At 48.4% G+C, this 26,547-nt stretch overlaps 1 protein-coding gene across 6 annotated transcripts in view; it reads left to right on the top strand.

Moving 5' to 3' along the window:
- The window catches only part of ZNF746 (zinc finger protein 746), a 21,779-nt gene extending 6,085 nt beyond the window's left edge, over positions 1-15,694 (top strand). For 4 of the 6 annotated variants that reach the window (XM_081799893.1, XM_081799897.1, XM_081799895.1 and 1 more), the window contains exons 5-7: positions 11,009-11,200; positions 11,687-11,812; positions 12,925-15,694. In XM_081799893.1, coding sequence (XP_081656019.1) covers positions 11,009-11,200; positions 11,687-11,812; positions 12,925-14,000 — 1,394 coding nt within the window. In that variant the 3' untranslated portion in view covers positions 14,001-15,694. The remainder of the gene's footprint in view (positions 1-11,008; positions 11,201-11,686; positions 11,813-12,924) is intronic. The other 2 variants (XM_081799894.1, XM_081799898.1) reach the window with 1 other exon arrangement.
- The last annotated feature ends 10,853 nt before the right edge of the window (positions 15,695-26,547 follow it).

Genomic DNA, 26,547 nt, shown 5'->3' on the forward strand with positions numbered 1-26,547 from the left:
CCTTTCACTCAGATGCCTCCCCTCTTCCTGCCGCCTCCTGCAGACCTCATCTCTGCTCCCACCATTGTGGCTGGCGAGGGCAGCATGCACAGACGGCCCTCTGAGCACCCCAGCCTCCACTCCCTCTCCACCACCCACTCTGAGGTCATTCCCTGTTGCTGACAGTGATGCACCCCTCCCATCATCTTATTTTGAGCTCGGCCCCTCCTGTCCTTGCAGATCTCTCTTCCCAGTGCCCCGACCCCAGCATCTAGCCCTTTCACTGCCCAGCTGGTCCTGGGTGCCCTCTTTGCCCAGCCGGGGCTCTGGTCCAGGGTCACCCTCGCCCCCTCTCCCCTGTTAGTCATTGTGCTCACCCGGCAGAAACATAATCCTGGTTAAATCTGTCTGCCTGTCGTGCACCTGCTCCCATGCAGCTGCACGTGGCTGGAGAGGACCACCCCCCCCCCGCCCACAGCCCTCTATGTCTCACCTACAGTCCCGGGGGTGTCTCCTTGGTCCATTCAGTTGCTCAGAGGTTGGCAAACTGGCCTGTAGGCCAAATTGCCCACTGTCTGTTTTTTGGCCCATGAGCTTAGAATGGTTTTCATGTTGAACAAATACTGTTTAACTGAAAAAAGAAACAGAACTCACTGCCCTTCCACCCCACCGGCCTGTCTGTTCCACCCATGCCCCGTTCTCCGTGTTGGCTGCCGAGGTCACACCTCCCACTGAAGGCCTGCTCCTCTGGGCACTAGATCCAGTCCAGGCCACCTTGGCGAGGACTCGCCCCCCCCATCCTTCCCATCAACATCTGCCTCCCTGTCATTTGCCCGGTTTGGACACCAACCACTCGTGACCCCACATCCCTGCAGCGGCCCCCCTCATTTCTGCCCTCGTGTCCCACTCCCCAGGAGCGCCCTCCTGCAGTGCCTGCTTTCTCCCATTCCTCTTCCGCTCCGGAGGCCCTTCCATCAACACTCCTGTCAAGGCCACAGGGGCCCCCATAGCGTTAAAGGTCTGGTCTTACCATTGGTGATATTTGCCACCATTGATCGCTCTCTTCCCAGATTCACTGCTTTGACAGGATGCCTCCCCCTCCTGGTTTCCTCCTGCCTTACTTAACACCTTCCCTTTACTATTTCCCAGTGCTCTTTCTGGCCTCTAAGTGTCGGGTGCCCTTCCTCCTCTCTATGTGGCAGTCTCCGCCATCCCAGCAGTGGCTGGGAGGGCTCCGCATGCCACCTGGGTACCAACAGTTCCCATGGTGTGCCTTCTGCCTGGCTCCTCCCTGAATTCACACCCGGCTGCCTGGTCTGTCTCCACTCGGGTGGGATAGACGTCTCATGCCAAGCACACACCCAGCGGAGCTCCTCCTCCCCTCGTCCCTCCACCCCACGTCTCCCCTGTTGCAGTGGCCAGCTACCCACCCTCCAGTTGCAGGCCGAGACCCAGGGCTCAGCCCCGGCCCTTTCTCCCGCCCACGGCCATCAGGGATCCTAGTAGCTAGCACTCCCTTCAGACTAGTCCAGAAGGCTGTCACACCCCATCTCCTCTACCCTGCCACCCAGCCCATCCTCTCCTGCGGTCACCTCCTGACCAGCCTCCCCCCTCCTGCACTGATCCCCCAGAGTAGGCCCTACGCCCTTTCCTTCAAATCCACTTACTGGCTTCCCACTGCCTCAGAGACTCTGGCTCATGTTTCTGTTTGTGTCTCACTCCCTCTGTTCCCGCCATACCATCCTCCCTGCCGCTTCCCCCAACACTCTGGGCTGCCCCAGCCTCAAGCCTTGGCACTTGCAGCACCCTCTGCCAGGAATGCCCTTCAGGTCCTCCCCAGGCTCCACCCATTACCTCCTTCAGGACTCTGCTTATTTAACATTTAAATCATCACCGTATTTAAAATTGCAGCCCCTGTCCCCACTCAGAATTTCCAGTCTCCTTTCCCTGCTTTGGTTTGTTCTACAGCAGAGAGCATCATCTATTATGTGTATTTCTAGATTGTCATATATATTTCACATTTACAGAATCGATAGAGATCTAGATATTACCTGTATTTCAGAGAGAGAGCTGATAGATTTCACGTTTGTAGATTAGTATATGGCCGGCCGGGCTCTCCCCATTAGGATGTAAATTTCAAGAGGACAAGCACTTTTATTTCTTTTGTTCACATGATCTTTCCAGGCACCTCGAACTGCCTAGCACAGAGTAGAAATTCAACAATTATTTGTTGAATGTATGTAGCGTACGTAATTTAAAATATTTTTGTGTTATGTGTGTTCAATTCCTTGTTAGATTTCCTAGTCTCATTCCTCCCCAGGGTAACCAGTTGTCCTGAAGTGGATGTCTACCCTTTCCATCCGCATTTGAAAACTTTCATGTAAAGCTATTACATACATACGTAGCCATAAGCAATATATAATATGGTTTTGTGTGTTTTGAGAAATGGTATAAATGTCATTGTATTTATCACTCAATATCGTGTACTTCAGATTTATCTCTGTTGATGCAGATAGATCAAGTTCATTCATTTTAACAGATGTTTAATATCCCAAAAGCAACTACATTCCAGCTTGCTCTCCACTGGTCTGTTGATTTGCACTTCAGCTGTTTCTGATTTTTCACTCTCCTGCGTGGTGCCGCAGTGGGCAGTCTTACCCCTGTCTGTGTCCTGCACGGCGGCCTCTCCAGGGAACAGACTGGGGTGGACCCCCTGCATCGCTGGGCATGCTTGTCTGCGCCTCCACCATTGCCATGGTTATGCAGCTGGTCCTGCTCCCATCAGCAGCCACGAGTGCCCGTTGTCTTACATCCTTGCCCTCCTTCAGCATTAGCTTCTTGCCAATCTGGTGGAGGTTGAAATGGCATTGTGTTTTAATTTGCGTTTCCCCGACTCTTAGTGAAGTGGAGCATCCTTTTCGTGTTTATTTGGTTTCTTCAGTGGATTGTCTTTTTCTGTTTTTCTACTGTTGCTTTTCACTCTCTTACTGATTCAGACTTCTGTCTGTAGGTTCTGGATCCAAATGCTTCATCTGTTATTTGCATCACAAATGTCTTCTCCCAGCCTGTGGCAGGTCTTTTAACTTTGTCTTGCTTGTACAGAAGTCTTAATTTTGGGTACAGTCAAACCTACCAGTGTTTTCCTTTATGATCTGCTTTTTCTATCTTAGGATAGCCTTCCCTTCCTCACTGCAGGTCAGAAAGACATTCTTCTCCATCTTCTTATAAAACTTTTAAAGTTTTGCTTTGCACATTTAAGTCTTTAATTTATCGAGAATTAATATTTGTGTAGGTTACGAGGGAGAATTTAAATTTTTTTCCCCACAAGGACATCTGATTTCCCAACAAAGGCTGCTGAATATTCTGTCTTTTCTGCAATGATTTATAATGCAGTTTGGTCATGAACCAGGTTCCCATGCATGCACTTGGTTTCTGGGCTCTTTATTCTGGTTTTTTGGTCTTTGTCTCTACGCCAACACTCCCTGTTTTAGCTTCATAAGAAGCCCTCATATCTAGAAGACTAAGCCTTCCCTACTTGCTCTTCAAAAACTTTTCAAGACCCTGTTCATGAGTTTCAGAATCTTTATGTCAAGTTCTCAGAAAATCCTGCTGGAATTTTGATTGGAACTGCATTTACTTTATCATTTTATTTCTGGAGAATAAGCTTCCTCACAATATGAGGGGGCTCTCCCCGTGGGAAGACTCACTGAGTGAAGGCTTCTGGGTGGCCTGAATAGGCTTCACGGTTTTCTCCAATTGTTGTTTCTATTGTGAATGGCATTTTCATATTAACTACATTTTAAATAGTTATTACAAGTATATAGCTCTGCTGTTGAGTTTCTTTAGTAAAAGACCCCTTTTGCTCAACCTCCTTATTATTTCTAGTAATTGACTTGTCAGTTTAGATTCTCATGGATTTTGTTCTGTAGACGGTTATGCCTTCCTCAGATAACATAAAAGTTCTCTCTTCTTTTAAAATTGTTATAACTGTATTCTTCTTGTTTGGCAGTTTGGCCAGGATGTTGTTGAGTACTCCCAGAGATGGCCAGCATCCTTATCTGTGAGGTGCTTCGAAGGTCTGGGCAGTAAGGATGGTTTTTGCCATAGACTTTTGATGATACTCTTATTATAAGTTTATAGACATGGGACACCTGGGTGGCTCAGTCAGTTAAGCATCTGTCTTCGGCTCGGATTGTGGTCCCAGGGTCCTGGGATCGAGTCCTGCATCGGGATCCCTGCTCAGCGGGGACCCTGCTTCTCCCATCTGCTGCTCCCCCTTCTTGTGCTCGCTCTCTCTCTCTGATAAACAAAAATCTTAAAAAAAAAATACATACAGAACAAAATCCATGTAACCCTTAGAGAGTAAGAGTCGACCCCACATTCTCAATACCCCAGCATCAGAAATAGATCACAACCCAGAACCTTCCATCGCCCCGTGGTCCCTCTCTGATCCCATTCCCCTCCCTTCCTTTTACAGATAACCAGAAAATTCAGAAGGAGATGTGATCAGTCCCTTGCTTTTCTTTATATTTTTATTCTTTATATATATATTCCTAAATAACACTGTGAACTTTGTAGGAATGAGCTCACACCATCCATATTCTTCTTTAGCTTGCTTTTCTCACTGGCCCTTGTTTCTGAGAGTTGTCCAGTGCTGACGCAGTACAGCTTCCCCTTTTCCTTTTCACCAACCTTTTCATGGTTTTCTGCTTTACGATGGCGACACGGTGCGTGCACTCCTTCTGTTGATGGGCGTTTGCGCTGTTCCTAACTTGTCTGCTTTTAGGAACGATGCTGTTGTGAAAATTGTGAAGCATGTGTCAAAGTTTCTCTAGGTGTAGACCCGGGAGTGGAACTGCTGCTGGGTTGCAGGAAAGATGCATGTTGGGCTTTTCCAGGTCACGTCTGAGTGCTCTGTAAAGTGGCCTGCCCACGGTGCCCAGCTGCCCACGGCCCCTCATCCTCGCCAGCCCTGGGAACGCCTCCCATCCTCATCTCTGCCCATCTGGAGGGAGTGCATCGGTTTAAAATTCCTATTTTAAAATGTGCATTTTCCCAATTAACAAGATTGACCATTACATCCTCTGTGTACAGGCCACTTGTCTGCTCTTCTGTGAAATGCCTCTTTATGCCTTTTGTCCGTTTTTCTTTTGTTTTCCCTTTACTTATTGATTTGTAGGAGCTCCTTTTATGTTCTGAATATTAATCTTTTTCTCTGGCGGGTGTATTGCTAATATCTTCTCCATTTATGGTATATTTTAAAGAACAGATGCTTTTGATTTTAATACGCTTGGATTTTACCTTTATGATTTGTCCTTTTTATGTCATAAACAATTAAGAAATTTCCCCTACCTCAAGGCGGTAGTACACCATCTCACGTTTGCTTTAAAAGTTCTGCCTTTCACATTCAAGCTCTTAGTGGCAGAGGGAGGTTGGGACCCTGGTTCTTTCTCACTAGCGCTTTGGGTCATCTTTTCCTTTGCTCTGGGGGTCATCTTCCTAATTACCTTATAACAAGTTCTGTGAAGGGGCGCCTGGGTGGCTCAGTTGGTTAAGCGACTGCCTTCGGCTCAGGTCATGATCCTGGAGTCCCTGGATCGAGTCCCGCATCGGGCTCCCTGCTCGGCAGGGAGTCTGCTTCTCCCTCTGACCCTCCCCCCTCTCGTGCTCTCTGTCTCTCATTCTCTCTGTCTCAAATAAATAAATAAAATCTTAAAAAAAAAAAAAAAACAAGTTCTGTGAAAAATCCAGCTGGGATTGTGGTTGGAGTTGCAGTCACTCTCTTAATCACGTTGGAGAGAATGGACCCCTCTGCGGTATTGAGGCACGTTACTGGGGAATGTCCTAAGCCTCCTCCATGTAGCTCATCTGTCTCACGTGCCTCAATGAAGTTTTAGAATTTTCTCCAAATTTGTTGTTAGATATATTCCTAGGTTCCCTGTATTATTTTTTGTATTTTATTTTTATTTTTTTTTAGATTTTTTCCTTGTATTTTTTTAAAAATTGCTATTGTCAGTGGTGCTTTTTTTTTTTTTTTTTTTTAGAGAGAGAGCTTGAGAGCTGGGAGAGGAGGAGCAGAGGGAGAGAGAGAATCTTAAGCAGGCTCCGCTCCCAGCCCAGAGCCTGACACAGGGTTCCATCTCACAACCCTGAGATCAAGACCTGAACGTAAATCAAGAATTGGAAGCTTAACCGACAGAGCCACCCAGGCACCTCTGTGGTGCCTTTTTTTTAACATACTTTTTCTGTTTGTTGCTGACATCTGCGGGGGGGGGTGCTGGAGGGGCAGGGAACTCCTTTTTCCCAGTGCCTGTTCTCATGCAGAAGGGGCTCAATTCTGTGACGTCCCTCTCTCTCTCTACCTCTGGGCATCCTTCCAGGGGGCCCACCAGGAACATACCTCATCATCAGAGAGTTTGGGAGCAGAACTGGACAAGCATAGTCCTTGCCCATCCATCCTCCTCCCCTTGGGCAGCTGGCTACCCCCAGGGGCCAGGCCGTCTCTGTTGCTCTGCTGGGGACAGGCTCCTTCACTGTGGCCCAGCAGGGGGGACTTCCTACCCTAAAGTAGTAGAGTTGCACTGACTACTTGACCCTTAATTTTCTACCTGTCTTCTCCTTCGTAATATAAACATACAAGGTCATAAAATACCCTCTAAGTACCACTGTAAATGCAGCTCACACATTTTGATAAATAATATCTTTATTGGCATTGGGTTCCAAATATCTTCTCATTTTCATTGTCATTTGTCCTTAGAGCCTTGGATTATTTAGAAAACATACATATTTTTAAATTTTAGTACGTATGAGGAGTTTGGGGATATCTGTTCTTGATTTCTGACCTAATGTTATAGTCAGAAAATAAGGGTATAAAGTACAAATCTTTTAAAATTTACCAAAGTTCAGGGGCACCTGGATGGCTCAGTCGTTAAGCATCTGCCTTCGGCTCAGGTCATGATCCCAGGGCTCTGGGATCAAGCTCCACATCGAGCTCCCTGCTCAGCGGGAAGCCTGCTTCTCCCTCTCCCACTCCCCCTGCTTGTGTTCCCTCTCTCGCTGTGTCTCTCTGTCAAATAAATAAATAAAATCTTCAAAAAAAAAATTTACCAAAGTTCATTTTATGGTCTAGAAAGTGTTCATTTTTCCTTACTGTTCTGCGTGGCTTGAAAAACTTGTGTTTTCCTTGTCTTTAGAGTCTACTACGTCCATTTGATCGGGTTTGTTAATAGTGTTACTCGAATTTCCTATAACCTTGAGTCAGCTAGATTTATCAGTTACAGAAACAGGTGTGTTGAAACCCCCCGCTGAGAAGTTAGGAGTTGTTTATTTCTCCCGGAGTTTTGCTTTATTATTTTGAAGCCAAGGTATTAGATTAAACATTTAGAATTATTTTCTCTTTCTGGTCAATGTAACATTGCACAGTGACCCTTTTTTTTATTTCTATGAATATTTCTCTTTTCAAAATCTATTTCCTCTGATATGGTATAACTACATCTTTTTTAAAAATGTCTTTATTCTGGCTTTTATTCTTTTACACTGCTCTTGCATCCTTTTGTTTTAATTGCGTCTTTTGCAAACAGCATATAGCTAGGTTTCTTGTTCGGTTTTTTGTTGTTGCTGTTGTTTTATTTTATTTATTTATTTGCCAGAGAGAAAGCGAGAGAGAGAAAGAGAGAGCACAAGCAGGGGGAGTAGCAGGCAGAGGGAGAAGCAGACTCCCTGCTGAGCAGGGAGCCCGATGTGGGACTCGATCCCAGGACCCTGGGATCACGACCTGAGCCGAAGGCAGACGCTTAACTGACTGAGCCACCCAGGCACCCCAGTTTCTTGTTCTTTTTTAGTGTGATCATCTTTACCTTTTAAATGTCCAGAACAGTGGGCACTAGGCACATGTGGTTGTTGGTCACTTAAAAAGTGCTGTAAAAGGGCACCTGGGTGGCTTAGTCGGTTAAGCGTCTGCCTCTGGCTCAGGTCAGGATCCCAGGGTCCCAGGATTGAGCCCTGTGTCAGGCTCCCTCTCAGTGGGGAGTCTGCTTCTCTGTCTCCCCCCATTTCCTGCACTCTCTTTCTCTCTCACTCTCAAATAAATAGATAAAACTTAAAAAAAAAGTGATGTAAAGATGAAATACATAAATTTTGGATATATTGGGTTAAGTAAAATATATTATTAAAATTAATTTCACCTGTTCCTTTTTATTTATTTATTTTTTAACATAACTATTAGAAAACCTAGAATGAGGGGCGCCTGGGTGGCTCAGTCGTTAAGCGTCTGCCTTCAGCTCAGGTCATAGTCCCAGGGTCCTGGGATCGCGCCCCGCATCAGGCTCCCTGCTCGGTGGGAAGCCTGCTTCTCTCCTTCTCCCCCTGCTTGTGTTCCCTCCCTTGCTATGTCTCTGTCAAATAAAAAAAATCTTTAAAAAAAAAAAAAAGAAAACCTAGAATGAGCTACATGGCCTACACGGTTTCTCCAATGGACAATGCCGGTCCACCCTGCTTACACTGATTGTGTTCGCTAGCATGTTTGGATTCTCACTCACCATCTTGACTTGTGTTCAGACCTTAGACCACCTTTTCTGTATTTCTTTTATTTATTTATTTATTTATTTGACAGAGAGAGAGACACAGCGAGAGAGGGAACACAAGCAGAGGGAGTGGGAGAGGGAGAAGCAGGCTCCCCACGAAGCAGGGAGCCCGATGTGGGGCTCGATCCCAGGACCCTGGGATCATGACCTGAGCCAAAGGCAGACGCTCAACGCCTGAGCCACCCAGGCGCCCCTGTATTTCTTTTTTAGTACTCTTCCTTTGAGAGTTCTTCATTTAGATTCTTTCTTCCTCAAACTATTTTTTTCCTTTTAAGATTTTATTTATTTATTTGAGAGAGAGAGAGCACAAACGGGGGTCAGGGCAAAGGGAGGAGAAGCAGGGACCCCCCCAACTCTGGACTCGATCCCAGAGTCCTGGGATCATGACCTGGGCTGAAGGCAGACACTTAACCAACTGAGCCACTCAGGCGCCTCTCAAACTAGTATTATTTTTAATTAGTTTGGAAGTTATATGTTCTGTTTCTGTTCTTTTAGAGGTGACTTTAGGAGTTTTTTTTTTTTTCTTTACAAACATATCCCTTAGAAGTCTTTTGTGGGTCTGTGAGTGACAGACTCTCAGTTTGTGTTCGTATAGGAGTTTTTATGTGTCTGAAAATACTCTTATTCCATCCCTGTATTTGAGGGATATGGATTCTTGTGTGAATGTTATTTTCTCCTAGCCCCTTGAAGATGCTTTGCTGAGAGGGAGAAAGCTGAGAAGCCATCCAACCGTCCCGCCATTGTGGCCTGGTGGGCGGTCTGCCTTGTCCTCCGCCAAGCAGGCCTCTGACTCTGGGGGCCTGCAGTCTTTCCGCATGTCCAGGCAGGGATTTCTTTCTCTTGATCCAGCTTTAATCATCAGTAGTTTTTAACAGTTTGGGAAATTTTGCAGTATTATCTCTCTGAATATTGCCTTGCCCGCCTTCTCCCTACTTGTTTATTCTGGAATGTTTTTGTACTGTCCTTCATAACGGTGGACGTCTCTTCATATTTTCAGCTCCGTCCATCATTTCTTATCTGTCTTCTAGTTAGCTCACCAGCCTCGGCTCGGTTCTTTGCTTTCTGTTGTTTTGCCTATAAACTGGATTTTTAAATTTCAGTGATTTTATTTTACAATTCCAAAGTTATATTTTCTTCTTTTTTCAAAATCTGATTGGTCTATTTGGGTAGGCTCTGATTTATCAGACTCTCCCCCTTTTTACTTTTCCAAATATATTAAACTTTATATTCGGCGTATTCCAGTATCCAGCGTCTCTGCAGGCCAGATCCTGCAGTACATGACCTCTGACCCCCTGAGGGGGCCACTTTTCTTATTGAGGTGGTGATCTATAGTGGTGAGCTCAGTAACGCCTGCAAGCTATGTGGAAAATGCTCTCCTCCTGAGACTCTCTGTCCGCCTCTGCTGGTCCTCGGGGCCACCACGGTCTCAGCCTGGAGGCTTTCAGGCCACTCTGTCATGTGACCTGGCAGGGGACAGCCTTGGGCACAGGCCGCGGTGCATCAACTCCCAGGGTGGTACTTAGGTCCCCGCACCCTTCGGCTTGTTCTTTTTTCTGTAGTTCTTAGGAGTCAGTTCGGCCACAACTCTCGTGTTGTTTGGCTCCTCTTCTGGTTGTAAGTTTAGTTTTTTCATAGGGACCTGAGTTGTGGGGGTGTCCCTGGGGGGCAGGTTTGCATTTGCCTGTGCTGGGGGGCCTCATGGGTTGCGGTGGGGGGGGGTGGTCAGCCAATGTTTCTGTGGATTTCTCAGCTTCTGGTCTCTGCACCGTGTGGGTGGTATGAATTCAGTGTGGGCGTGGGGAAATTCCACTTTCTTAGGGTGGCTATCCCACCCATGGCCCTAGACAGGTGGCAGCTTCCTGGTAGTGCCTTCAGGTGAATGGAATTTTTCTAGTCCCCAGCTCACTAGGACGGAGCCTCATGGCTCAGACAGCTCAGCAGGGCTCTTAGCCTCGCTTGGGCATCAAAGCCCAGTCCCTAAGGCCTGTCTCCTGTTCCAGCGACTCACTGGGTTGCTTGGCTCCTGTTCGAACTCTTGATTGACTTTGCATTTGCTGTTTGATTCTTGTATCTGGAATCTTTCTTTTATGCTCCCTTATATACAGGTGGGGGAGTAAGGTTTTGGGGGATATTTCAAGTGACTTTTTATATAGCATTTCTGCGTTAAAAGTGAGGGCAGGACTTGCCCAGAGCAGCTCAGTCTTCTGCGTGGGCCAGAGGTCGCCCTGAGAATGCCTTCCCATCCTACCCTATGCTCAATACCATGTGACCTCATGCTTTGCCCAGAAGGCCCTGCCGTCCCCTCCGCTCTGGCCTTCCATTCCCACCAGGTTCTCTTGCTTTTTGACCCCTGTAAGCCCCTGTGTCCACGTCCTTGGTTGGATGTGTGTCCGCCCCAGGCCCGAGGGGCCCTGATGCTCTATGTTCATGCCCTTTCCCTTTCTTAGGCTCGGGGCCCCCAGTTCCTGCCCCTGACCTCTTAATGCAGATCAAGCAGGAGGGCGAGCTCCAGCTCCAGGAGCAGCAGGCTCTGGGGGTAGAGGCATGGGCAGCCGGACAGCCAGATATCGGGGAGGAGCCGTGGGGCCTCAGCCAGCTGGACTCCGGAGCAGGAGACGTCTCTACAGATGCTGCCTCTGGTGAGTGGCCACAACCGGAGCAGACACCAGGAACGAGATGCAGGGACTAAGGGTAGGGTGCAGGGAAGGAGCTTCTGGAAGCACTGTGGGAGCTGTGGGCTCCTGACTCATGGAGAAGTTTCCCCACCTGAAGGCAGGGGGCTGTCCCAAATGATATTTTGCAGGCCCCACCGTGGGTTGGATGATGCTCTTGTCTTGGCATCTCTCTGCCTGACCTTCGTCAGCTGCACTCCTGTTCCTGCCCCCACCACGGGCATTTAAATTGCCAGATGCCTCCCATTCAAGAGGACTGTATGAAATAAATAACATTTGAGCTTCCTGGTGCCTCAGAGAAGGAGCAAAAGAGAACTGGGTGCGGGAGAGGCGGGGCTGTTCGCTCCCACAAAAAAGGCGGGGTCTTAGGGTCTAGCCTGTCCTTCCTTTCGCACAGGCTTTCCGCGCCCTTCCTTCCCCTAACCCATGGGCTCTGATCTCTCTTCATTGCAGGCGTCCACTCCAACTTTTCAACCACTCTCCCACCCACTTCCTGGCAGGCGGACCTCCCTCCCCACCATCCTTCTTCAGCATGCTCAGACGGGACACTGAAGCTCAACACAGCGGCCTCCACAGAAGGTATGGGGTGGCAGAGGACGGGAAAGGGTCGCATCTTCCTGGGAGGCTGCCTCAGCCCAGGGTCCTCACTTTTACCAGTGAACGGCCCTGACCTTTCGGCCAAGAGGCCGTTAGGTGTCTGTGATGTTCGGACTCTGTACGGTCTGTCCTTTATCTCCTTCCAAATTCTTACACTTGGACAGCCTTTCTTGAGAATGTTTCCGGCTGTCCCTTTCTCATACGGTCTGAACCAGTCAACCCTGGTAAGCTGATCCATTGAGAGGATGTACCTCCTGCCCAGGCTCAGCAATCCTGGCTCCTGGCTGGCATTGAAAAACCAAAAGCAAACCAGAACCGCTTCTTAGGTATCAGCGCTACCAAAGACAGGTGTCTGAAGGCCAGAATCGGGAAGAACAACTACCGAATTTATGTACTGGCATTCTTTTCACTTCGGTTTTGAAGGCCAGTTGTCTGTTACTTTAATCATTTCTATCATATTTTATCCCCCCCAAAATGTGCTAAAAGCCTGCGTCCCTGATCTAAAACTTCAGGATGTGAGATTCAAGTGCGTTTATATAAAATCAAAAACATTTGTACTATTTCACTAATATTTTTATCATTAGCTAGCTGGCCCCATTTACTGAATGCTTGCTGCCTTCCAAATAGCGTGCTAAGTGCTTTCAGACGTGACATACAACCCTATGAAATAGGGTATTCATAGAGGAGCTGTTGGTCAGAGAGCTACCTGAAGCCCCACAGCTGGCCTGGGGGGGCCGGCGGGGGGAGCACAGTACAATGATAGATCGGCCGGAGCCCAGCACTGGGCTTCTGCCCCTTGGCTACTTGGCCACCAGTGGTCAGCTTCAGGATAAACGCATGATTAGTCCTGAGAGCCAGCGTGAACACGGAACGTGGTGAGCGGATACGTTGGCTTTACCTGTGAAGGGCCTCACCCACAGGCTGAGGCAGCCCCAGGCCCGCGGGGAGGATGCCCTGCTGAGCCCGATCCTGAGGCGGGGAGAGTAGGGCTCAGCGGTGGTCGGGGAGCTGAATAGCCCGATGAAAGTATCAGGCCTTCCTTCTCTAAGCAGGTACCGGGACAGAATGATACGGGGTCTTTCTGTCTTTCTCAGCAGATGTAAAAATTGTGATAAAAACAGAAGTCCAGGAAGAGGAGGTGGTGGCCACACCCGTGCATCCTACTGACCTAGAGGCTCATGGGACCCTGTTTGGACCAGGCCAGGCCACAAGGTTTTTCCCTAGTCCTGTCCAGGAAGGAGCCTGGGAGAACCAGGGCAGCTCCTTCCCCAGCCAGGACCCCGTGCTGGGGCTGAGAGAGCCTGCCCGGCCTGAGCGGGACATGGGTGAGCTCAGCCCGGCCGTGGCCCAGGAGGAGACCCCCCCCGGGGACTGGCTCTTTGGGGGGGTCCGGTGGGGCTGGAATTTCAGGTGTAAACCCCCTGTGGGCCTGAACCCGAGGACTGGGCCCGAGGGTGTGCCCTACACCTCCCCTGACAACGGAGAGGCCGTGCTGGACCCCACCCAGGCCCCGAGACCCTTCAGTGACCCCTGTAAATACCCGGGCCGGACAAAAGGCTTCGGCCACAAGCCAGGCCTGAAGAAGCACCCCGCAGCCCCTCCCGGAGGGCGGCCCTTCACCTGCGCCACGTGCGGGAAGAGCTTCCAGCTGCAGGTCAGCCTGAGCGCGCACCAGCGCAGCTGCGGGCTGCCCGAGGGGGCGCCGGGGGGCGCGGCGGCGGCGGCGGCGGCGGGCGGCGGGGCGCGGGACGGCAGCGCGCTGCGGTGCGGGGAGTGCGGGCGCTGCTTCACGCGGCCGGCCCACCTCATCCGCCACCGCATGCTGCACACGGGCGAGCGGCCCTTCCCCTGCACCGAGTGCGAGAAGCGCTTCACCGAGCGCTCCAAGCTCATCGACCACTACCGAACCCACACGGGCGTGCGGCCCTTCACCTGCACCGTCTGTGGCAAGAGCTTCATCCGCAAGGACCACCTGCGCAAGCACCAGCGCAACCACGCGGCGGGGGCCAAGGGCCCGGCCCGCGGCCAGCCCCTCCCGCCCCTCCCGGCCGGCCCCCCGGACCCCTTCAAGAGCCCGGCCTCTAAAGGACCCTTGGCCTCCACAGACCTTGTGACCGACTGGACTTGTGGCCTGAGCGTCCTGGGACCCAGCGATGGCGCGGACCTGTGAGGCGCCCCCACCCCCCCCGCCCGGGCGGGCCGGGGCGGGGCGCCCGGCCCCCTCGCCCCCGCAGGCCGCTCGTGGCCGAAGTCCCACTTGCAGACGTCGGGGTGGTGGTGAAAGCGGAGGCCGGAACGGAGCCTGGGGGAAGCCGATTTCCAAGTTGCTGAACTGATCCCTGGAAAAAGAGAAACTATCCGGCTTCCACCTCTAAACAAAGTAGAACTCTCTGATTGTGAAACTGAGCAGCATAGAATTTTAAGTAATTTAATTATGAAAACTTTTTTTTTTTTTAATTCTTGACGAAAAAAGCTGGAAAATAGTCGTAGCACCAGTTTAAACTTTATAGTATACTTTTGGTTTCCGGAGCGTGTTTGTGTGGACTGTGTCCTTACCAAGTCTGACGATGTGTGTGCCCGGAGTTGGCCGGCTGGGGACACAGGCCCCACTGATGTCTAGGGATGGGCTGGTGGTGGCACAGAGTTGGGGGGAGTTGAGACCCCCCCCCCCAAAGCTGTGCTCAGCCTGGGGCGGGGCAGGGCTGCAAGCTCGTCCCATCACCACCTGCTCTACAAGGTGGAAACCCCCCCCCACCTCGTGTCGGCTGGGAGAAGGACTTGCCCACCAGCAGCCAGTCCCATTTCCCAGCTCTCCTCCATCTGAAAAGGCCCCCAAACGGGCTGGCCTATTATGGGCCATCTGTCACCCCTATCGAAAGGGGTTTGGGTGGTGTCACCCTGTTAGGTGACTCAGAGCCTTATAAACAGAGAGTCATCTGAAAACCCAGCGTTAAGGCTGCAGAGGTGAGGCAGCTGAGGCGGGCAAGTGGAACCCTTTGATGTCACATCCCAGCAGAGCCAGGAACAAAGCCTGGCCTGCCCACCCCGGAGTGGGGCCGCTTTCCACTCCAGCGAAATGCCTCTCTTTCCTTTTCTCTCTATGTGGTGTTTCTTCATTGTCAAAATGCCTTCACTTCGCATCTCATTTGATTACTGTGACCTTGTGAAGCATGCAGGACCAGTATGCTCTCTTGTTAGAGATGAGGAAGTAAATTCCTCAAGGGGGACACATCCCAGCCTCGCTCGGTGAGTGCAAGCTGCCGTGCCCGCAGTCGAGGAGGGGCCTCTGATTAGACACGGCTCATCCTCCTGGAGCATCAGTTTTGGGGGAGGGAAGGTTTTCGTCTTTGCCCTCTTAAGATTGGTGCATCTGCCGGAGCAAAGTCGTCAGGCGTCAAGATGTAGCTGAGCGCCCGCCCCTCCGGTGTGCGTGCTCACCACCCCCACCCGCACCCCGGGGGGCGCCCGGTGGCAGGTCTGAGAGGCTGGGCAAGGGCCGAGCGCTTGTTCATTCCCCGTCTGACATCTCACAGGTAGAATTAGAAGTGGCCCAGCTTTCTTGATTCTACCACACTGCTGTCCCTCCCACACGAGTGTCCATCCCGTTTTGTTGGAACAGCCACTGGACTGGTTCCCTTCCCCCAAATGGGTCACTTGTTTCCCCTGAGGAGCAAGAGACCCTGGCCTCCGTTCAGTCAGCTCCCTCATGCGTACTTTTATTAGGCAATAGACTAGTTAAGAAAATTGTTTCTATGTACTGTATATTTTGTACCTGTTTACACTTCTAATATTGATATAACTGATATTTTGAAAAACAAACGAAGAGGAAACATCCTGTTAAAATAAAACCTAACCAGCACCAAGGCGCTTTGGTCGGTTCCATTCTTAGACCCATGCTTCGGCACCGAGGCCTCCAAACCCCTCTTGCTCGCGGGCTTTGTGGCCAGTTTCCTCACGCCCTCCGCCCTCCGCCCTCCGCCTGCGCTTGGTCACCTCAGACCCAGGGAGGCCACCGACCCTGAGAGCTAGGAGTGGAAGAATCCAGAGAACTTTGACACCGTGGAGGGAAAACCGTAGCGCATCCCGTCGCCGGGCTTCAGAATGTAATCATGGCTTGTGTAATTTGGCTTTATGTAATCTGATGTGATGTACGTGAAGATAGGTCTGGGAGGAAAAGGGCAGAATATCAGAAAACAGCGGGTGCTGGATGTTCTCTCCTCGCATCTTGGCTGGGCAGGGGCGAGGAAAGATCTAATCATGCCTGGGGTGGTGGTTTTCCCGGGCCGGGAGTGAAGTCCGCCCGTGGTGTCTGAGCCGGGCTCACACCCACGTTCCCATCAACCAGAGTTAACGATTGTTAATGTTTTCTCTCGTGTGTTCCGTCTCTTTCACATTTGGATCTTTGTCTTTTTAAGAAAATGAAAATGTAAAATAAAATCTGCGTAAAATTGCCCCAAGGGCACGGGAGTGGGACATGGAGAAAGAGCAGAGGTGGGTCTCAGCCAGGCCCATCGTGATGATGGCGTCACTCGTGACGGGCAGCCCTGACTCTCTCACGCGCTGCTTGCCTACCTCCCCGCTCCCCCACTGGCCATGTTTCCAGTCCTGGGCAATCGGCAAGGGACCCTTCTGGTGTCTGCCCAGCTCACCATGCCTCCAGCCCAGCGCCGCCCTTGGCCGTTCCCACACGCTCTCCTGCCACACGTCCTGCGTGCGGGAAGCCCAGGTATCATGCCAAAGCCCCCAGCCAGAGTGGTTCACTCAGTGGCCGACTCCCAAGGCTCTGGCTTGGGTGCACTCTCAAAACAGAGAACGTGGGGGCGCCTGGGTGGCTCAGTCGTTAAGCGTCTGCCTTCGGCTCAGGTCATGATCCCAGGGTCCTAGGATCGAGTCCCACATCGGGCTCCCTGCTCGGCGGGAAGCCTGCTTCTCCCTCTCCCACTCCCCCTGCTGTGTTCCTGCTCTCGCTGTTTCTCTCTCTGTTAAATAAATAAAATCTTTAAAAAAAAAAACAGAACGTGGGGAGGACAGGGTTGGGGGGGCGGGGGCTGGAGCTCAGTATCAACTTCCACAAGGGGCACCTGATCAGCAGTTAGGGCGACCAGGCGAGCGCCTTGGGCTGGGGGCCCACTGCTGCCCCGAAGCAGCCTGCTTAGGCCAAAGCACAGTGGTCCCTTCTCGGTTAGTGTCCTCTTGCTGCTATGACCACAAACTTGGTGGCTTAAACCAGTACAGATTTGTCTTATGCTTCTAGAAGTCAGAAGTCCAAAATGAATCTTAGGGAGCTAAAATCTAGGTGTCAGCAGGGCTGCGTTCCTCCGGGAGTCCAGAGGAGAATCCATTGCCTTGCTGTTTCCCACTTGTAGCAGCCACCTGCGTCTCTTGGTTCGTGGCCCTCATCTTCCATGGGAGTCACTCCAACCTCTGCTTCTATCATCACATCATTTTCTGACTTTGACTCTCCTGCCTCCCTCTCGGAATCTTGCACAACCCTGGGCCCACCCAGATAATCCTGAATAACCACTTCATCTGAAGATCCTAATTTAATCACACCTGCAAAGTCCCTTTTGCCATGTGAGGTACCATCTTTTTTTTTTTTAAGATTTTGTTTATTTCAGACAGTGCGTGTGCAAGAGAGAGCGAGTACAAGGGGGGGCGGGCCGGGCAGAGGGAGAAGCAGCCTCCCCAATGAGCAGGGAGCCGGATGCAGGGCTCGATCCCAGGACCCCTGGGATCATGACCTAAGCCGAAGGCAGATGCTTAACCAGCCACCCAGGTGCCCCATGTAAGGCACCATAGTCACAGATTCTAGGGATTAGGATGTGGACATCTTTGCGGGGACCATGTTTGGCTTACTACATGTTCCAACTCCCAGGGCAATCCTCATCTCCTGTCTGAGGCCAGGCCAAATCCTCCGTGGATGCTCCTATGTTCTGGCACCAAAATAATGTGCTTAAGTGAGAACATTTGAGGTTCATCATGCTCATCAGCCACCCTCTGCTGCCCATAGAAAGGTACCCATCTTATGCCCGCCTCCTCCTGACATCTTTCTTTACCTTCACCATTCTTCAACTGTGCCGTAACCACTTCAACAGCATCAAGACCTGTGAGGGTTGTGCTGGCTCCTTTAAATATTACTCGATTTCATCTCCATTCTCGGGAAGATACCCCTCCTCCTCTGAGGTTCCTGTAACCTTCTCTCTCTCCTTTTCTCTGTCGTTCGTCAGTCTTATTCCACATCATTGAAGGCTTGTCAGAGTCCTCCTGGACCTCAAGGGTGTAACTCCCAGCCCATCCTGCCATCCCTCATACTGACCCAGGGTGACCTTCCTTACTGGGAAATCGGAGCACTCTCACTCTCTGGCTTAAAGTCCTTCAATGACTCCCGTCACCTACTGCTGAAAATCCAAATTTTAGGCCTGCATAGCTGACCCCTCATGAGGTGGCTCCTCCCTATTTTCATCTCCTGCCTAAACTGAACTGCCTGTCTTGCTGAGCACCATGCTGTTCCATGTCTCTGCACATGCTGTTCCCGCTGCAGCAGTGCCCCGCCCCCCAGCTCCCCCGTGCACCTGGTACACTCCTTACCCCTCAGGTCATGGCTCAGCATCACCCAGCTGTCCCTGGTCTCTGCAGGTGGCACTGATGTCTCCCCTGTTTCTCATAGACCCTTGCTCGGGTTCCTTCTGTCTTCATATTAGGTTCCCCCCTAATTTGTATATAATGTGTTCCTGGAAATGTGTATAAAGGTGTGTGTATAAAGATGAGGCAGTACACTTACCCAAATCCTGAGGCAGCCTTCATTCCCAGACAGCTATAAACAAAGTTCCTGATGTGACGTAATCATCAAGCTCCTTTTAACCCCGAGTGTTGTGCAATTTATACATGGTTATTTAAACACATTAAAAGCGCAATTTAGACATTAAACATATATACTCAAATAATCTGTCTTTAAAAATAGGGCAAAAAGGAATAAATGCAAATATTGTGGGTTGTATAACCTGATATAAACATCTAGAAATTCCAGATGGGATATAATAAATATAATTTTAAATACAGAGCTTAGAAAGGAATAAAGGGAAATCCTAGTGTACCAGAAATGAAGACAAAACAACACCCACATTATAAGCAGGTGAACAGCTGCTGCATCTAAGAGGGTGGGTATATAAGAGAAGGGTATATAGGCCTTGGGCTTGTGAAGGTCAGAGTTGGAGCTGACGCCTCCTCCAGAGAAAGTCCCTTGAAGATCTCGTCTTCAGAAAATACATGGTTCAGAAAAAATGCACCCCAACACTAAAAGATGATATGCTGGTTGAGTCCTCAGGAAGCAGAGGCCAAGTCACGGTTTGAAGTGCAGGACATTTACTGGAGAATAATGCTATAAAAGGTAAAGGCAGGAGGAAGCAGGATTTTGCAGGCAAAGTCTCAGACCAGGACACAGACCTAACATCCATGAACAGGAAGAGGAGTGCAAGCAGGTTTGGGCAGCAGGAACAGAACATACTGTGGTTCTGACAGAGTTTGAGCCAACCAAAGGATTCTAGAGCAAATAATTCCTGTTAGAGGAGTCCTGTGTTGAGCAGAAATGCCCAGGCCCTTGGACCCCACCTGCTCCCTCACTGGCTGGGGCTGCCCGAGAACGACGTGAACTTAGCTTGAAAGCCAAGGCATTTCCTGAAGGCGTTAGTAACTACAGCTGTCAGCTAACTGCACTCCTTGTAGCTGAACGGTAAATTCTGGAAGATCTGAGTGGCAGAACGCCATGGCAGTCACAAATGACAAAAAGCTTATGCCTCAGGCTGGGCTTTGGGTGATGGCAGTGGGCAGGGTGATATATTCCTTAAGAATCTAAAAGTACAGCTTGTATGTCATGGAGGCTGGGATTCAAATTTACATTACCCACAGGGCTGATCAACTGACAAAAACTGAGGCCAATGGGCCAATGAGAGCACTTGAGGTTTCTGGCTGAAGGAAACCCCCAACCAGGAGGAACTATCCCACAATCCAGACCACGAGCCCGGCTCAATATAAGCTCACAATCGCAAATTGCAAAACCCACAAGGACATAGTCCGCCATTAGGGAGAATACAATAAACAGCAGGATCAAAATCCAAGAACTTGAATTCATGTACAGATCATCCAAAATAGAATGTAACAGGAATAGTTTTATAAGGCATAAAGCTAACAGAGGGCAGAAAGTAGAAGAAACAGCATGGGAAAAGCCTGGCAAATAGAAACAAATCGGACCTGAAGAAAAATCAAGATACTGTTAGAAAGAAAGTGACATTTGAAAAAACAACAAAATTTCTGGAACTAAAATAGTCACTGAGATTAAAAAATTAAACGGACTGGTTAAACAACTTACCTGGACACAGCTGAAAAGAATTAGGGAAATGAGCTACAGATGAGAAAAATACCCAAAATGAAAGAGAAAATCACGGATGGAGATATATGATATGTTTAAGAGCATAGACAAAAACACCTACCATACACCTATCTAATCAGATTTTCTCATCTGGAAAGAGATAATTAAGAAATTAGGAGGAAATACATTTTTTTAAAAGATTTTATTTATTTATTTGAGACAGAGAGAATGAGAGGGAGGAGGGTCAGAGGGAGAAGCAGACTCCCTGCCGAGCAGGGAGCCCGATGCGGGACTCGATCCCGGGACTCCAGGATCATGACCCGAGCCGAAGGCAGTCGCTTAACCAACTGAGCCACCCAGGCACCCCAAGGAGGAAATACATTTTTAAAAGAATGGCTGACAATCTTCAAGACTTGATGGAAGACATAAATCCTCAAATTCAAGACGCCTAAAGGTATAGCCACACTTAGAAACATCGTGGTGAAACTAAGACCACCAAAAACAAAAGGAAAATCTTAAAAGCAGCCAGAGAAAGAGATTGACATGAAAGGAAAAGATGTCAGAGAAGACCATAGGCTCTTCTAGGATAACAACAGAGTCAGAAGACAATGAGCTAACACCTGCAAAGTGGTGAGAGGGAATACTGTCAACCTAGCTTTTGTACCCTGCTCGATTATCACACACGAGCAACGCCAAATAAAGACGTTTGTCAGAAGATAAAGACTGAGAATGAACCAGTTATAGACCCTCGCTGAAAAACTGCTGAGGACTGTCTTTGGGAAGAAGAAACTTGAACCCAGTACAGAGGAGGAGGAATCATAAGGAGAATCAGGAGGGGAAAAAAATAGTAAATATGGGTGAATATTAACATATGTGGACTTCATAAGACAATAATAAAGATAAATTTGGGAGATACAAAACAAAGTATCTATGACACTAGACAGTGGGTAAGAAGGATGGAGCATGATGTCAGTGAAAGCATCCTACGGTCTTTGTAATTTCCAGGCAAGGGCAATCATACATATTTGTAAGTCAATCATACAAACTTAAATGTTCATCATAGCCTCTAAAAGAATAGGAGAGGCTCCTAGCAGAGGGAGGAAAGGTGAATTAGGAAAACTCAATTCATCTAATAGAAGGTGGGAAAAGGGGGGAACGAGCAAAGTTATGGTAAATAAAGATCACAAAATAAGGTGACAGAAAAAAAACCAAATAGTTCTTGCTATTCACTATGACTAGAAAATAAGCTCTTTGGTCAAAAGACGCATTGTCAGATTATAAAACTAAACAAAGATCAAGCTCTATGCATTAAAGTTTTAGTGAGAAATATTCCTTGGGGCATAAATTTTCCTTTCTCCAAGACTGCCCCATAATCACATTATGTCAACCCTCCTCTTGCTGGCTATTCTGTACCATGATGACATGTTGTCAAAATTCCAAAATCTTTCATCACTTTCCCTCACCAGAAAAGTCTCATTCCAGCCTCAGTCTGAACCATACTTGAACTTCAGTGGCAAACTCAGTCGGACCTTGTGTCCTCTCCACTCCAGTTCGGGCTAGATCTGTCTGGGGCCCCAGCAGCTTGGGGTGGGGCGAGCACAGGGTCTGCTCCTCAAACCCTTCCTCCTTTCCCTCTCCGGTCTTCCCACACTTCCTTCACCCAGACTCCAACTTAGGACTTCACAAAGCCTCACTTTTGGCCAAAGCGTGGAGAATTCCAAAAGGACATGAAGGAGGATGTGCTCATGTGTGTTGCCATAGAGACTTCGTTCAGCTTGGCGCCACCTGGGACTGTGGGGCCCCTCTGGTACAGTGGGTTCCACGAAGGGGGGATGTGAGGTTGTCTTGGGGTAGTACTCAGCTTTACCCTGAATTCCTCGGACATGGAGAAGCATTTCCTGAGGGCTATCAAGAAATGTCTGCCTCTAACTCTTCCCAGGAGTAGCAACCCATTATTTGGCCTGTGGCATATGAGCACCCCAGGGGTCCCCCGCCCCCGACCTGCTGTGCTCCTATATAAGAGGGCAAGGAAACTGCTTGGGTCTTATTGCACCACTGGGGTTTGAGGGTTCGAGCAGGGTGGGAGTAGCCCCTCCTTTTCCCTGTGATGTCTTTAAGCCTTCAGAAATCTCTACATTAAAAGCCACCTGTGGCGGGGGGTGGTGCCTGGGTGGCTCAGTCGTTAAGCGTCTGCCTTCAGCTCAAGTCATGATCCCAGAGTCCCGGGATCAAGTCCCACGTCAGGCTCTCTGCTCTGCAGGGAGCCTGCTTCTCCCTCTCCCACTCCCCCTGCTTGTGTGCACTTGCTCTCTCTCTCTCTCTGTCAAGTAAATAAAATCTTTAAAAAAAAACAAAAAACAAAAACTTTTAAAAGCCATCTGCTTCCATGTACCAGCATGCTCACAGACTTCAGGGGATACGTAGCAAGTGCTTCTCTTCTTCCCTATGACAGAAGAGGGAGCCTGGAAAGGACAATGAGCGAAGTCCTGGGCTCCACAGAGGACACTGAATGATCTCACGTGGAAAGGGGAGGATGGCCAAGAACCGCCTTCTCTCTAGTCCTCTTTGTATGTGTGCTTGGGGAGGAGGTGTCAGCTCTGAGGGCACGCTTCCTGGTGAAGCTCCGCAGGTGAGTGACTGTCCCAACTCCTTCTGGCCACATGGAAGTAAATTGTGGGGCCTTTGGTCCCAGCTTACGCCTTTGGTCCTCAGCTCTGGGCCTTAGCCTCGATCCCCAGACATGGACAAAATGACACTTGACATCTTGTCACATGCTGTTTACAAGAGACGTGCCTAAAACTTAAAAGTACAACACGGTGCAAAGTAAAGAGTTGGGGGAGAAAAGCTATACTAGCAAACACTCATCAAAAGGAAATGGACTAGTAAATACCTTTAGACAAAGCCGACTTTAATGCAAGAAGCATTACTAGGATAAAAAGGATCACTGTAAAGGTACAGTAGACCTAACAGCATGGACTCATAACATATACAGCAAAAAGTGACAGAATTATGAGGAAAATTTTGAAAAAAATCACAAAAGGGGATTTCTATATACCTCTATTTGATAAACAAAAATTAGTAAAAATCTAGAATATTTGAAGAGCATATTTAACTAATTTTATCCAAACAATTAGAGATTTTATGTTCAAATACATGAAATATTTACAAAAACTGGCTACAAAACAAATTACAACAAATTCCAAATACCAATTTTATTCAGACCCCTTTTTATAGTCACAGCATAATAAGTTAGAAATAATAAAACAATATACAAGATGTTTGTAAAAGAGAAGAACCATTTAAGAAAAAAAAAATACCTTTTGATCACATTTTAAAAAAAAAGATTTTATTTTTAAGTAATCTCTACACTGAACATGGGGTTCGAGCTCACAACCCCAAAATCAAGAGTTGCATGCTCTGGGCTGCCTGGGTGACTCAGTCAGTTAAGGGACCCACTCTTGGTTTCGGCTCAGGTCATGATCTTCCAGTTGTGGGATCCAGCCCTACATAGGGCTCCACGCTGAGCAGGGAGTCTGCTTCAGATTCTCTCTCCCTCTCTCTGCTCACCCCCCACCCGCACTGCACACATGCAAGTGCATGCTCTCTCTCTCCCTCTCTCTTGCTCTCTCAAATAAATAAATAAATCTGAAGGGGAAAAAAAAAGAGTTGCACGCTCTACAAACTGAGCCAGCCAGGCGCCCCAGCTCTCATTTTAACACTGCTTTATGTGTTTGGTTTTTGGGGTTGCCTGGGTGGCTCAGTGGGTTAAGCATCTGCCTTTGGCTCGTCATGATCTCGGGGTCCTGGGATCGAGCCCTGCATCGAACCCCACATCAGGCTCTCTGCTCATCGGGGAGCCTGCTTCTCCCTCTCCCTCTGCCATTCCCCCCACTTGTGCTCTCTGGCTCTATCTCTCTGTCAAATAAATAAAATCTTTTTTAAAAAATACATGTCTGGGGCGCCTGGGTGGCTCAGTTGGTTAAGCGACTGCCTTCGGCTCAGGTCATGATCCCACGGTCCTGGGATCAAGTCCCGCATCGGGCTCCCTGCTCTGCGGGGAGCCTGCTTCTCCCTCTCCCACTCCCCCTGCTTGTGTTCCCTCTCTCGCTGTGTCTCTCTCTGTCAAATAAATAAATAAAATCTTTAAAAAAAAAATACATGTCTGGTTTTTGGAACAATTCCTATTGTAAAAAGTTTATAGCAAAAAATTTCAGCTGACTACAGAATATTTAATATTAATATATCAAATATGCAACTAGTAATCTTGAGGGGGGAATATACTGAGAGGATATACAGTTATAAAAGTAGCTTCATGTTAAACATGTCAAATGGAAGGCACATTTTTATTTTTCCCTTTTCACATACTCTAGAAGACAAAGAAAAATAAATTCAAATCAGGTAAGTAACTCTTCGGTGGTTGAAGTCTTTTATTTTGGTAACAAGAAAATCTAAAATTAATACTGAATTTCTCGGGCGCCTGGGTGGCTCAGTCGTTAAGCGTCTGCCTTCGGCTCAGGTCATGATCCCAGGGTCCTGGGATCGAGCCCCACATCGGACTCCCTGCTCCATGGGAAGCCTGCTTCTCCCTCTCCCACTCCACCTGCTTGTGTTCCCTCTCTCACTGTCTCTCTCTGTCAAATAAATAAATAAAATCTTTAAAAAAAAAAAATACTGAATTTCTCATCTTACATTCGTCTGAAAAAGAATGATCATATATTCATTCATCTGGATGCTTCTCCATGGGATATTAGCTGATTAGTTGATTTCTGGGCCCCATCAAAATTCTAGCTGGCTTAGTTGCAGAAATTCACAAGCTGGCCCTAAAATTCAAAGGGAAGTTCAAGGCATCCCGAATGGCCCAAAACAATCTTGAAAAAGAGGAGCAAAGTTAGAGGACTCACGCTTCCTGCTGATAACATTTGGAAACATAAAATGTATGCTACCAATAACACAAAGGATGGCGAGTAACCTGCTATTAGATTAAAGCACCGTACTGAGGGGGTGTAACTCACGTGAAATAGGCTATTAAAAATTAAAGCTGTATATTTTAAAACTTAGGGCAACCATTAAAAATGAGGTGTAACTTATAAGTGTACAGTGAAAATAGAATTACTAAAAAACAAATACTCTATCCAAATGCAGGCAAAGAAAGAGAAAGAAATTATCGAAGACTTGGAACACAAAGAAAACAACTTAGCAAAACGGTAGATGAAAATGCAATCCTATCAGTAAGCACATTAAGTTTGGTGACAGGGGTCATATCCACAATATGTTTTTCAAAAACACCTATAAACCAGGGCACCTGGGTGGCTCAGTCGTTAAGCGTCTGCCTTCAGCTCAGGTCATGATCCCAGGGTCCTGGGTTCAAGCCCCACATCAGGCTCCCTGCTCAGCAGGAAGCCTGCTTCTCCCTCTCCCACTCCCCCTGCTTGTGTTCCCTCTCTTGCTGTGTCTCTTTCTGTCAAATAAATAAATAAAATCTTAAAAAAAAAAAACACCTATAAACCAATAAGAAAAAGACCTCACAAGAGAAACATTGGCAAAGGTTTTGGAGAGAAAATTTCAAGAGGGAGAAACCAAATGTCTAGTAAATGTGAAAAGATGTTCCATTCTCTTAATAATCAGGGAAATACAAATATCAACACAAAGTAAAATAATGAACTATCATTGCAAACTCATTGTGTGGACAAGGTTCCAAGTCCATTATCAGTAAGTGTTGGCAAGGCTGTGGAAACAGGACCCCAGGCACGGCTGGTGGGAGTGTCGCTGGGCACCATCTCACTGGTGAGCGATTTGGTGAACGTAGGGAAGAGGAAGGCGCCCCTGTCACCCACTCTTCTGTGTCTTGGGGTCTCTCCGAGAGAAACTCAAATATGGGCAATCAGACATGAATGCAGATGTTCCTACCAGCAGGTTTGTTTTCATTCCCCTGGGGAAGGGGAAGTAAACTGGAGTTTATTTATTCAATGAAATACTATATGGTGGTTAACATGAATGAACCAGATATTCTTGTTTAAACAGGACTATCTCTCAAAAACAATGATGCTTAAAAAAAAAAAAAAAAGCAAGCTGCAACCTGATATGGAGTGAATTACATCATTCACATAAACATTGAAAATACCCAAACCAGTGGTATGCACTGTTGACTGATGCACGGTAGGAAATGCGCCAGGACATAGGTGGGATCTCCAACCTCTGGGAAGGGAAGGAAATGGATCGGCGCTGGCCTTATCTGTACCCATAACTTTCCCTTTTTAAAGAGACATCGGAGCTGACAGCATACGGAGTCCTGCTCCTCTTGCCTTCTAAGGCAGTTCCACCCCTGGCCTCCCTGGGGTCCCGTTAGGTGAAC

This window comes from Leptonychotes weddellii, chromosome 12, assembly GCF_054177405.1.
Source record: "Leptonychotes weddellii isolate Sample4059 chromosome 12, ASM5417740v2, whole genome shotgun sequence".
NCBI lineage: Eukaryota > Metazoa > Chordata > Mammalia > Carnivora > Phocidae > Leptonychotes > Leptonychotes weddellii.